This window comes from Pinus tabuliformis, chromosome 8, assembly GCF_031772625.1.
Source record: "Pinus tabuliformis cultivar Carrire ecotype Pingquan chromosome 8, CPIR1, whole genome shotgun sequence".
Taxonomy (NCBI): Eukaryota; Viridiplantae; Streptophyta; class Pinopsida; order Pinales; family Pinaceae; genus Pinus; species Pinus tabuliformis.
In genome coordinates, this window is record NC_142294.1 from 1,870,169,604 (window position 1) to 1,870,182,204 (window position 12,601).

At 36.2% G+C, this 12,601-nt stretch overlaps 2 protein-coding genes across 2 annotated transcripts; both read right to left on the reverse strand.

Annotated features, from left to right (window-relative positions):
* Positions 1-2,001: 2,001 nt before the first annotated feature.
* On the reverse strand, positions 2,002-8,954 carry LOC149243808 (putative protein phosphatase 2C 14). Its single transcript, XM_089374629.1, has 5 exons — positions 8,641-8,954; positions 4,575-4,748; positions 4,099-4,269; positions 3,830-4,009; positions 2,002-2,788 (listed from the first exon to the last, which is right to left on the reverse strand). Exons 1-5 carry the CDS (start codon positions 8,713-8,715, stop codon positions 2,405-2,407), a joined length of 984 nt encoding a protein of 327 aa, XP_089230755.1. The 5' UTR covers positions 8,716-8,954; the 3' UTR covers positions 2,002-2,404.
* On the reverse strand, positions 5,305-6,125 carry LOC149243809 (chaperone protein ClpB1-like). The gene is made up of 3 exons (XM_089367862.1): positions 6,065-6,125; positions 5,762-5,962; positions 5,305-5,505 (listed from the first exon to the last, which is right to left on the reverse strand). Exons 1-3 carry the CDS (start codon positions 6,113-6,115, stop codon positions 5,395-5,397), a joined length of 363 nt encoding a protein of 120 aa, XP_089223988.1. The 5' UTR covers positions 6,116-6,125; the 3' UTR covers positions 5,305-5,394.
* Positions 8,955-12,601: the final 3,647 nt, after the last annotated feature.

Consider the following 12,601-nt stretch of genomic DNA (forward strand, 5'->3'; position numbering starts at 1 on the left):
TACGACTGTTTAGAGCGTTCTGAACAACATCGCTAGCTCTGGTTTGCACAAAACCACCCGTGAGAGCCCGCAAGGAGTCCCATACTGAGGGTTTCACCGGCAAATGGAACGGAAGCCCGCGGGTTCGAGTCCCGGAGATTGGAATTGAGAGTACAGGGACACGATGAGGTTACAGCGGGTTGAATGATTAGTGTTGCCATATATAATCCTTATCGAAATCTGAAAATGTGTCTAGACATTGTACCTGGAGTTCTTTCAATCGGGACTCGGTTTCTTCGGCTGACATCGAGTCTGGTAATGCGAAGTCCGGGAAAATGGCGTAGAGAAGAGTGTCTGTAACAAATTTGCAGATATTTCTGCCGGCTTCATGGGTGAAGATTCGAGACCGCCACGGAGAAAGGCACGTTCACCGCACCAACTGCAAGATGCAAAATACCCAAATGTCAATTTGGCTGTTAATGACAGGTGTCAACGTTAGAATGAAAAGGACGACGAAAGTCTGTTCCAAAGGAAGGCCTATCGGCCTAACTAATAATTAATAATTACTAGCAATTGTCCCAAAAGGTACAAAGAGAGGCCGATAGGATTATTAAATTAGAGTTGTTGAATTTCTCTATAGTAAATATTAGTGGATCTAAGTTAAGTTTATAACAAACAAACATTCTTTCACGACGTAAATTTGATAAGAATATTCCAAGTAGACGACTAAATTTTTTCTCTCATATATTAATAAAATGATTAAACAAATAAAATGACAGAACAAATTTTGAAAGAGTTTTACTTTTTAAGTTTTATAGGTTAAAGTTTTATGAAAATTTATTTATTTATTAAAATATTTAAAAAATTATAGTTTTTTATTAATTAAATAAAATTATAACAATATTTAACATATAAATACTTATTACTTTTATAATTACAAATTAATAAATTTATGAATATAAATTAATATATTTATTATTTTTAATTTAAAATGAATTTAATAATTCTGGATCTCTCAAATACTGAAAAGGATCAGATCTTTATATACAAATTTTTCTTCAAATTTTACACTCAAAATCCCAACAATTAATAAATCTCAAATTAAAATAAATCTAACGTAATTATAATAAACTTAACATTTTAATCATTTCTACCAATAAAATATCAGACACTGCTTCAAATATTAATATAGAAAAAATCTAAACTAATTATAATAAAATTAACATTTTAATGACTTTTACCAACAAAATATCAAACACTACTTCAAATATTAATATAGTCCATACGCTTTAGCACCCTCCCAATTATTGGTAAAAGTCAAATGCAGAAAATTAGTGAGTTATTGGACCGTTTCACAAACGGCTATATTACTTATAAAGGGTCTCATGCACCCATCAATATTGCTTAACGGGTGGGTGACTCGTTACACCAGTCGCTTCGTCCCATCTATAGAGCAGTACCTGATATTTCCAATGTTATGCACAGAGTATTGTCTCTGACATGTTCACAAACTACAGTTTTTTTATCATAGTGCAAATGAACAGTTGTGTAAGGCCTTAACAGTTGTGTAAGGCCTTAGCCTCATTGTACTTTTGCAGTGTTTATTAGTCCCTCATTGCATTTTGTATGGCTGCCATTGTCAGCTCCCCTGTATTGGGTTCCTGCAGATTCCCTTCACTGCAGTGAAGTGGAATCAGGAAAAGAGATGCATGCAGGGTCACCAGTGATGATATCTCCATTGAGCAATGTTACAGTTTCTCCAAGCCTGTCTCAGGCAGCAAGTTCAGGAGAATCTGGGCTTGAGCAGTGCCAACCATGGTCTTTCACCTTCAAGGAGCTCTATACTGACATCTCGGCTTCGTTCTAATCGTGATGAGGATCACCCACCAATGCTTCAGTGCTTCAGTGTTAGATATATTTATAACTTCTTGTTAGAACAAAACAGTCAATTGAATTAGCTCTCCTATATACAAAACTCATGGTGTATCCAACCATGAAAACCTATTAAAAACATCCAACGAATTACACAAATCTAAGAATGGGAATTTTATTATCATACATCAAATGTGCCAACACTGGTCCCTTTGTTTCTTATTTTTTCCTGTTATTCTCAATTTCTTTTTCCTCTTACCGCCTGACTTTGAACCAGTCCAACCTGTTGGATTTGTAATAACAATATGACTAGTGAATCAGCTTCAGGGATGGAATTGAGGGCCAATATAGTTAAAAAATTTGCAAAATCTTCCAGATCTTTTGTTGAAAGTGTGAAGATGGATGGGGTTGTGTGAGAACCGTCAAATTTGACAAATGGTTTTGTTTTGAAATTCCAACCATGATCAGCTTAGCAGAGGGTCTTTGACATGGGGGTATGTGCAAGATGGTGTTGAAAATGGTGCATTAAGCGAACATTTGGGCTCCTCTTACATCAGCCACTTGGGCAGAAATGCCTGAGGTCAACAATCATTACACTAATGTCATCTCGTGTGCCTCTAGCTGCAGAAAGCTCCACAAGCTCTTTGCATGCTGCCATGGGACGTCGCAAAGGCATGTACTGCAACCCGGGGCTTTTTGTATTCTCTTTGAAATATTTGTCATAGCATCCCATAGTGTTAAAGTTGCCATCCCATAGACTCCTGACTTTCATGACCTTAGGTACGTCTCCCAAAGAAATTTTCCTTGCCTTAGGTGGTGGGCTAGCATCTTCATTCCATGCTTCTCCTCCTTCGAAAAGTTCAGGAGGACTAATAGCTCCTTGCTTTTTTTCTGTGCAAACAGTCCTGACAATGTCTACTGCCTCCTGATTAGTGACCTGATAGAAGTATTAGGGGAAACAGAATCAGCTGATTGAAACAGTCATGCTTACAATTTAGATGAAGAAATACATTTAAAAAGTTCACTGTTTATGAAAGTACAGAATTCAGAGGAAAAAAAATACTTTTTTGTGAAGTGCTCAAGTCCACTACAGAATTCAGGGGAAGAAGATACAAGGGACTCCATATTGCGAGTATGTGAAGATAAAATTAACGTGTAAACACAATCCATGAGCTTAGATGATGAACAAACATTACTAAAAGAGAAAGCACGGAAACAGGCAGGATACTTTCCTACAGTGCCCTGATTATGCAAATATACAGAATTAATGGAGAAATGTGTCAGTTCTAACAAATTTGTTGGTTTGAGCTGGTGAAACTCAGGGTTCAAAGGTAGCTTCGTGCTTACTGGGAACGCATGTTCCCATCAAGATCTTAGATGGAGAATGTGCAATACTAGGTGCCCTGCCTAAGAAGTACAAAAGGCAGCTAGAGTTCATAGACAATTAATGGAGAAACGTGTCAGTTCTGACACAACTTTGTTTTGGTTTTGAGCTGGTGAAGACTCAGGGTTTCAAAGGTAGCTCATGTTACTGGGAACCCATGTTCCCATCAAGATTTAGATGAATAATGTGCATTACTAAAGTGCCCTGCCTACGAAGAACAAAATTCAGCTAAAATTCACACAGAATTAATGGAGAAATGTGTCAGTTCTGATACAATTTTTTTTGGTTTTTTGGTGGCGCAACTATGTTCAAAGGAATCCATGCTTACTAGGAAGTTGGGAAACCACGTTCCCTCCAAGTCCCAGTTTTGAAAAAGCTCCATGAGCTCCTATTTCTAAATTGGTCCCTTTTGAATGTATGCAAAATCAAAATTACAGAGAGTCTGTTATGAAAAATCCACTTGCAGTGTTTGACAATTTTGTTTCTTCATAGAAAATTCATAAGAGTGCAAACTTTGAGGCCGGATTAACAAGCTTTCATGTGCCTTGAAATTGAAACATAAGTGTGAAAGCAATTTGAAAAACTTAAGCATACCTTCTCCCAAAGTCCATCAGATGCCATTATTAAAAATTCAGAGTCAGATGTAATGGGCAGCTTTCTAATCTCCGGTTCTGCTGATATCCACCGTTTCAAGTGTATATCTCCTATACTTCTCGACACAGCTAAGGTTCCCTGTACTCGCCAAGCTCCCCCGTGAATATCCACGTAACCACCCTGCCACAGCCCCAAAAGTATATTAGTAAACCCGTTAAAGAATGGACGAATAGATTAATGATGCGTCTAGCATTTGGTTGAGTCATAACCAGATTTTCAATCCTCTCCCTCTCTTCCTGCCTTCCAGGTCTATGATCACAGGTAATTGATTCAGCGTTACCATTCCTGCTGAGAACTGCCCGGCAGTCACCCGCATTGGCCACAACTAAGCAACCATTTTTTATCAAGGCAGTCACACAACAAGCCCCACTGCTTACACCCTGTGTCAAATAACTCAGTCAGATTCAATTCATAACAAGAAACTCATGGCTTCCAAAATTGCAAGCCTGAGGATTTTGTTAAGTCAACGAGATTCAATCCTAAAAAATCAGTTTTTCCTATTTAGGCCTAAGAAATTTCCTTGCCCAACTTGTCAAGCAATGAAATAAACATAAAGAATCATAAAAAAAAAATGTCAGCATATTTAATGCATCAAATGGTTAGAATACCAAATTGTCCACCAATCAAATAAGCTTTAAACAAGAACCCATACTACACTCAAATATTGCAACCTCTATGACTTTACCTGCTCCAAAAATTCTTTATCTGTTTCCAAGTACCCAGCTTTAACTGCCTGCTCTATCTCACAATCTTCTTTTTCTGACTTGAGCATCAAATCCACAATCTTTTGTCCAAGTTTCTCAGCAACAAAATCAGCAGCTCTACGACCTCCGTGTCCGTCATACACACCAAAGAAAGCCTGAAAAACCCAACAGTACCCCAAAATAGAAACCATTTAGGTTCGTCTCAAAACAGTTAAAAGCCAATCTGAAATATCTTTGATTGTGAATGGTCGACCTGCAAATGTGGTTCTATCTATCTAATCCAAGGTAGAACTGATGGTTTGTTGAGAACTTGAGAACTGAGGCAGGTTAAATAAAGTAACTGGATAGTCTTTTAGGAAAATAAAAGAAAATTTATAGGTGCTTTTCTGTAGGATGCTCTTCTGTTATTGCAGGACATGAATCAGAGCTGCATAGATAAATTTGCAAAGAACACTTTTAAGTAAGAGAGTAAGTAAGATCCATTACAAAAATAATTTAGAGCCGCATCAAGTCAATGCTTGGAAAAGTATCCAATTTTGGTTTCCAGAAATTTTTAATCCACTGGGATTGCTGGGACTAAATAGGAGCCTAAATGTCAGATCTGCATTCATGCATTTCAACCATGAGTCTCGCCAGTTCAAAATGATGAGAATGGCAAATCTCTTTAGGTGAATATGCAGGTATGCTTCCGCCAAACACAGAAAAAAAGTAATGTAAAGAATTCTCAGGTCATTGGGATCACCAAGGCTAAATAGAGGACTTCTAATCATTGGCATTATCCTCACCAGTATGATGCCCGTGTTACATAGCATAGCATGAGTAGGCCTCCCAAGTCACCGAGAGAACATGAAAACTTGTTGAATCTGAGCCCTGAGTCAAAATCAGAATCCAACCAAACTGGAATGTGGGAACCTAATAAGTTCAGAGTGTACATTTGACATATAAGTCTCACCAGGCATCCATTCATCAGATACATAAGAAAAAATATTTGTGTGCGATTTGAAGAAATTTCGGGTCATTAGGATCAGCAGGGCTAAATAGAGGACTTTTAGCAGCTGGCATGGAATGACCATGCCCTTGTAAGTTGTTATGACCATGCGTACCTCTCACTTACAGATTAATGTAAATGGCAACAACAGCCATAATAAACATATTTCAATGTTATTACCCAAGGATCATAGGCTTCGTGAACAACAAGATCCAGAGCGGCATCTGTAAACCCTAAAGCAACACCTCTCTCTGCAGGACGAATTGCTACATCTTTCATCTGTAGTCTAGCAACTTTCTTGAGCTCATCATGAGAAAGAGGATCAAATACAACTATCTCATCAAGTCTATTCAATAACTCTGGCCTGAAATGTCTTCTAACCTACAACAATATTCAAAGGCATGTCAAAGCACCGCAGCCAACTTCGTGATAAAATTATATGAAAAAGATGCATACACAGAGTCCAGGAATGCGTGTGCATACTTCTTGCATGACATTCTCTCTTGCGGTTTTTACTGTTGTGTGGCATGACATTCTCTCTTGCGGTTTTCACTGTTGTGCTATGTTACAAGAAACGAGAAACGGGAAACGAAACGAGAAACGACAACGGGACGAGAAACGGAGTTTGGAGGTTTCGCATTTAAGAAACGAGGAGAGAGAGAGAAAACAAGAAAAATGTGAAAAAAATAAAACAAAGTAAACATCATCTGCATTCTCCAATAATGTGGTTCATAGGTAGTTGTTTATAGGCTTTCCTTGCTCACGTAGACCATTCTCAAATATTCATAGTGAGAAACAAAGCTTGTGTTGCTTACATGGGTCATTCTCAAATACCCATGTTTGATCCTGTAATAGTGAAGAAACCTTTGGCATTGAACTCAAGCTTGATTTGACTTTTCCATTTCCATTTGATTTGGACCTAGTGAGAGTGAGATTTTTTTGAAGGCCATATCCCTAGAAATTTCCGGATGAGTACATGATCTCGCATATCATGTGTATATTCTCCCATATGATTTGAGCGGACCTCAAATTTGGGCTATATTGTAGTATTTGGCAAGCAACTAGTAGGTTGTAGTTTCCCTAGTTGGATAATAGGATGGTGAAGATTGAATTGAGCTCTATTGGGATTCCGGAATTGAGCCAAAAGTAGAGGGTTGTTTAGAATTACTACTACCTTCAAAAATCTTGCTATAGGAAGAAGTGTTGCTCCCTCCACAAACATTTTGTATAGAAAAAGTGGAAGAGTTGAGAACCACAAATGCTACAACTAAACAAAACCTAAAAAAAATTACCATCAAACTTTCAAAACTTTATCGTTAATCCATTATAATAGTAATTAATCTTTACAATAATAAAAATAATATATAATGTAACCATGTGCATTTAAATTTATAATTTTGTATAAAAAAATAATTTTTAAATATTAAATACAATAAAACTACATAAGAAACTCTACACTAAAAAAATAATTAAAACATTAAAAAAACATAACAATAGAAAACACATCAAAATAATATAATTTTAACGAACAAAATTCCTAAATAGACAATGTTAAAAAAATTTTAGGCTGAGCACAACACATCATGAAATCGAAAACTATCCACAAAACCAACCTTCATTATTTTTTTTAATTGGGCTCAACGTCCAATTGGAATGACACCAGCATCACAAACGAACCAGAACGACTTTTCTCAAAACTGTATCAAAAACCCATCCGTTTCTGGAGAAACCGGTTTTATCAAATGAAAAACGAAAATGACCGTACAAAACGGCGTTTTCTGTACCGTTCCGTTTTCTTTGCGTTGTTTTTGGGAAACGAATGCTCCCGCTCCGTTTCTGGTAACATAGCTGTTGTGTGGCCAGACAATGCAGCAAGCAAGTGCTCTGCTCCAAGGTTGGATGTCATGAGAATGACTCTGTTTGAGAAACTAACAGTGCGACCTTGGCCATCCGTAAGTCTACCATCATCAAGCATTTGAAGCAAAGTGTAGAAAAGGCGTCTTGCTGTCAACCAATTGAGTGTCTGGCTATCAACTAATCTCAATTAGAAACATCTAGCTGTTCACATACCCAGGAGGAGCACCTATGAGCCTTGCAACTGAATGTTGCTCCATATATTCAGACATATCAATACGGACCAAACCAAAACGACTATCTCTTGTCCCAGCAATGTCAAAAATCCCTCCTTTCCCAAGTATTTGAGCTTCCTCTCCTTTCCCAAGACTTTGCATTTTCCACATTGCTTCTTTGAACTTTCCCTCCCACTTACTCTCTCTACCTTAAGAGTGCAAAGCTCCTTGATTTGTCCAAAGCCCCTTGCATCTATATCAGATGCAGAGTGTAGTGTCATCAAATGTAATTAAAGCAAAAATTACGAAAAACAAACACCCTTTACCTTAACTTCTCCAGAAATCCACCGCGACAAAGACACAGAGTGTAGTGTCATCAAATGTAATTAAAGCAAAAATTACGAAAAACAAACACCCTTTACCTTAACTTCTCCAGAAATCCACCGCGACAAAGACACAGGACCTGATAATTTTGCATTGAATGTCAAAAAAAAAGTTGACATTTTTACACCCTGGGAACACATTTCTATCTCACTCCTAGTTTGAATAAAAATTAAGTACCAGAACCCGATAAAGCGAACCAGGGAACACCACAATATCCACCTAAACATTGAAAACATTGGAAACAGGAAAACGTTGATATCAACAATTTTAAACTCCAAAATATAACAAAATTTACAAAAATTGAAATGGAAAAACTTCTACTTGATTGCAAGTAAAAATAAAAAAGGATCAATAAATAATCGGTGAAGGCAACTCTTTGGCGAGGGTTTTTATGGCGGTTAGTTCGGTGTGTGAAATAATTCCCGTCCAGGGTTGAAAACCCCTCGTGTTTAATACACGGCATTCACCGCGAGTCGCAACTGTGAAATTTCTCGCTATAGTGTTGCAGTCTTATATAACAATGAACTGATTGAAGATGGAAAATTCAGATACCTGCTTGTTAATAAGCCATTTGCCATAATAAATTTGATTGGGGTGGAAATACACCTTACTTGCGGACAATGGAAATGAAAGCGGGCAACTGAAAACGATAAAAATCCCCAACTGGTCACGCTGCCCCATGCTCAAAGTCCCGTGACAGCATCACACAGCAACAGGCAGCAAAGCTTGCAATTTTCGAAGTCAGGGGACGGAAGAATTTCGAAAGAGAAACTCGGTCGACCAAAGACTGCACGCTAGTCGGCTGTTGAGGTCTTTTAAGTCCAGCCCACGATCTTAACACAGCTTCCGCAACCGCTTGAACCGCCTCATCTTGTCCAACAACATTCACCGCACCACACGCAGGTTGTTGGGCAGAGGTTCCACAATCCACCGCACCATACGCAGGTGTTGGCAGGTTGTTGGCAGAGGTTCCACAATCCACGGATTAACAGTGCATACAGGGGCATTAACAAATGCGAAACGGCAGGATGAAAAAAAATGCCAGGTGTCAACCTTAGAATGAAAGGGACGACGAAAGTCTCTTTCAAATGGAAGGCCTATCGGCCTAAAAATAGTAAGTATTAAATTCAATAATAATAACGAAGACTTGAAAGTTAATGACCATGACAAAGAAAAATCCATTCCCAAGAAAGTGAAACACTTACCAATGCTAATGAAAAATATTAACAAAATATAAACATAAATAAAATTTGATGATAACGATAATGCACCGTTAAAAACTGAAAATGATCTCTTATTAAAATAAATAAATTAGAATGAAAGGGACGACGAAAGTCTCTTTCAAATGGAAGGCCTATCGGCCTAAAAATAATTAAAATAAGTGATAAAGCTTAGGTGTCGAAGGTAATGAATATAAATGGAAAAACATACCCAGCCGACAAATTAATTTCAAGATTGACACAGGGAAGCCTATGACAAAAACAACCAGATTGTGCAAAGATAAAACGGTTGTGGAAGCTCATGCTTACCGTGGAGTTTGCCATTCTGATTCCATGGTCTGTTATTACTGTTGGATTTGCTTCGCAATGGTGTGAGATCTAACGCCTGAAATTTCGTTATAAATGCACAATGGGGTTCTTGCTTTATATAGAAATTGGAAGGAGACCAGTGATATCTTGGAAATATAGGGAAGGAAATGAGTAATATCGTGGAAATACAGAGGAAAGAAGACTCCAAGATTTTTAATGGGTGGGTCCAGGCTTGGAATTTGACGTCTTACCAGATGTATTTAGCGCTTCAAAACGAATTTGAGGGTGGGTCCAGCGCTGGAATTTGACGTCTTACAGGATGTATTTAGCGTTTCAAAACGAATTTGATGTGCGTTTCAAAACGTATTTGACGGTCACTGAAATTTTTCCCATTTTTCCCATGTCAGATTTGACGTGTATTGTAGAGGAGCAACCAGTGAAAATGACGTGCAGTGTAGAATTGAAGCTGTCAAAATATATAATAGGATACATCTTTTACAGCCGCAATTTCGTGAATTCTAAATAAGTTTGTCAGTTCATCTGCAATGACTAAAAGCTTTGCAATAAATTTTGTCAGGGAATCTGCAGTGATTACAAACTTTGCAATAAATAAATTTTTAGATGTTTGGCTCTGAAACATAAAATTAAACAATAAACAGTTTTTCTCAATATTATCTGCTAAAAGTAGTAGGCTACCTTTGGACAATGTCACATGACAAGGAGAACTAACGCATTGAAGCCTAAAGAGAAAACAGTAAAGAATGTTACCTTCCAGCCAGATTGGTAATATAGACTAAAGAAAGTGTGTTTTTCTGAAAAATGTGAACAATGACCAACACATTCACTTGCAGTTTGGAGGAAGGAATTACAACGAAAGTTTTGGCATCCATGGTATCGACATTAACTGTAAGAATGGAGAGGATTGCTGCCATGCTCGTACACCAAACTAAGGTATTCTCCGCGCTTTCACGCAAGAGGAACGCATCTCTCTGGTACGTAAATATTGATACCGATTTAGTGAGAAGCCTTACACCAATAGCTGAGGAGCGCTGACAAATTAATTATATTTTATTTGTTAAAGGGATTTTAAAGAAGTGCCCACGTTCTCAGATTCTGTGGAAAACCAAAGGAAAATTGAATGGTCAGCGAGTTCCAAGAAATTCGGTGGAAAACCAAAGGAAAATTGAATGGTGTAAGATTAGTTAAGTGCAGTAAGATTGTGAATGAAAGAGATGTCAGATATTTTGTTTATTGGAAAATGCTTATTTCACCATAGACAAGTAATGCTGCCGTCACGAAATCTGTACTCGAGGATTTTTTTAATGTGGAACAATTCTAAATGTATAATTATTAGCTGTACCTGTTAAATAAATAAATATTAGTAATATCAACCATGTTTGTTTTCCATCTTCACGTGACTTTTGTTTAATTGAGTAAAGGATTATATATATTTATATATAAATAAATAATTTTAAATTTATATTTTTAAAAATTCAAGGTATATTACATTTTATTCCTTTATTAAACTTTATCCATATATTATATTATTAGTTTTAAGTAAGAAAAATGATATATATTATGTAGTATTTTGCGAAGATTATTTTGATCAATATATTTTTCGTCATAATATTTCATTATGTTTTATTTTTTTGTATTTTTATGATGAACTAAAAAATGTTGTATCATTTTTTAATACATCAGACAATGTTTTAGATTTTTGTATTTTCATAAAGAAAATGAAAAGGTTACATAAATTTTAATATTGTTTTTATTTTTGTTTGGTTAATAGTTAAATTACATATTTTGTAGTTATTAAAATTATTTTGGTTCGTATATTTATAATAATCTGTAATAAATTAAAATTTTGATTTAAAATAATTATTGGATCAACACAATAGTAAATTTTAATATTGTAGAGATTTTCGTTTGTATGTTGCAATTATAAATTACAATTTATCATAGGAACCACATCATATGTTATGATTTTTGCAATACAAAAACCAACATGTCTATATATTAATATGTATTTGTATTTATATTTTCAAGAAGGAGTATTCTTGGGGGTTTATGCCAACCATGTAATAATATTCCATAAATTATTATATACCATCTATTGATATATGTATTTATAATAGAGACAGGGAGTATCACAATGGGCTTATACCAACCATTATTATATTCCATAAACTATTATACACTAACCACGTACTAGACCTTATTCAATGAATATCTGCATATTACATTAATTATCATTCCTAAGAACATCGTTTTAATTTTTCTCTCTAGGTACCTTACATCACATCTACAAGTTGAATGCATTGGTGGTCAATTTTGATGGCATTATTTTGAACTACCAAGGCAGATGGGATAATCATGGGATTTGTAAATCAACCAACCCTATATTGTTTGTAACAAAAGCAAACTACTAAATGTTGTTAAGATTGTGAAGCTCCCTCCTAGGTTCCTTTAACTAAAAACTAAATTTCTCTAATTTTAAATACAATAAAATGGGAAATAACTTATTTCTATCTAAACATTTATTTGATTATAATATACTACTAAAATTTATTTACCATAATTTAAATAAGTAAGACTTTTATTGCAACCATTTACATAAGTATTCAATAAATAGAAGAATACATGTTCCAATAGCTTAGTTGAGATGCTCCTGAGCTCTTGAGTCTGTTGGGATGCTCTTCTTGACTACCCGATTGGATTTACCTCCCAGCCAACTAGGAAGTATTTCCTAACTTAGGGAACCTCCATAGATTCCCTAGCCCTCCGAGCCCAAGTCCAACTAGATGTAGTGTCTCCAAGTTAAACAAACACTCTCCTTCTCATCCTTATTTTTTCTCCACCTTCCTCCCAACACAACATCTTTCAATACCACAACCAAAACCAAGACCAAGGATCTCCCCCTTTCCTCATCATCCTCCCCCTTTTATGTCTCCTTCTTCCCCCCACCTCAATCACCTATCATTAATGTCATAACTACCCCCTCATCATTTCATTTGAATTTTCTTACCATATCTTCTCCC

Excerpts from the sequence above, each read along its gene's own strand:
- LOC149243809 (XM_089367862.1), bottom strand. The coding sequence starts at position 6,115 with ATGTCATGCCACACAACAGTAAAAACCGCAAGAGAGAATGTCATGCAA. Across the intron at positions 5,963-6,064 it reads GAGAGAATGTCATGCAAGAA|GTTAGAAGACATTTCAGGCC; the intron begins GTATGCACACGC and ends ATATTGTTGTAG. Across the intron at positions 5,506-5,761 it reads ACGAAGCCTATGATCCTTGG|GTTCCCACATTCCAGTTTGG; the intron begins GTAATAACATTG and ends TGAACTTATTAG.
- LOC149243808 (XM_089374629.1), bottom strand. The coding sequence starts at position 8,715 with ATGGGGCAGCGTGACCAGTTGGGGATTTTTATCGTTTTCAGTTGCCCG. Across the intron at positions 4,270-4,574 it reads ATAAAGAATTTTTGGAGCAG|GGTGTAAGCAGTGGGGCTTG; the intron begins GTAAAGTCATAG and ends TATTTGACACAG. Across the intron at positions 2,789-3,829 it reads CTGATGGACTTTGGGAGAAG|GTCACTAATCAGGAGGCAGT; the intron begins GTATGCTTAAGT and ends TACTTCTATCAG.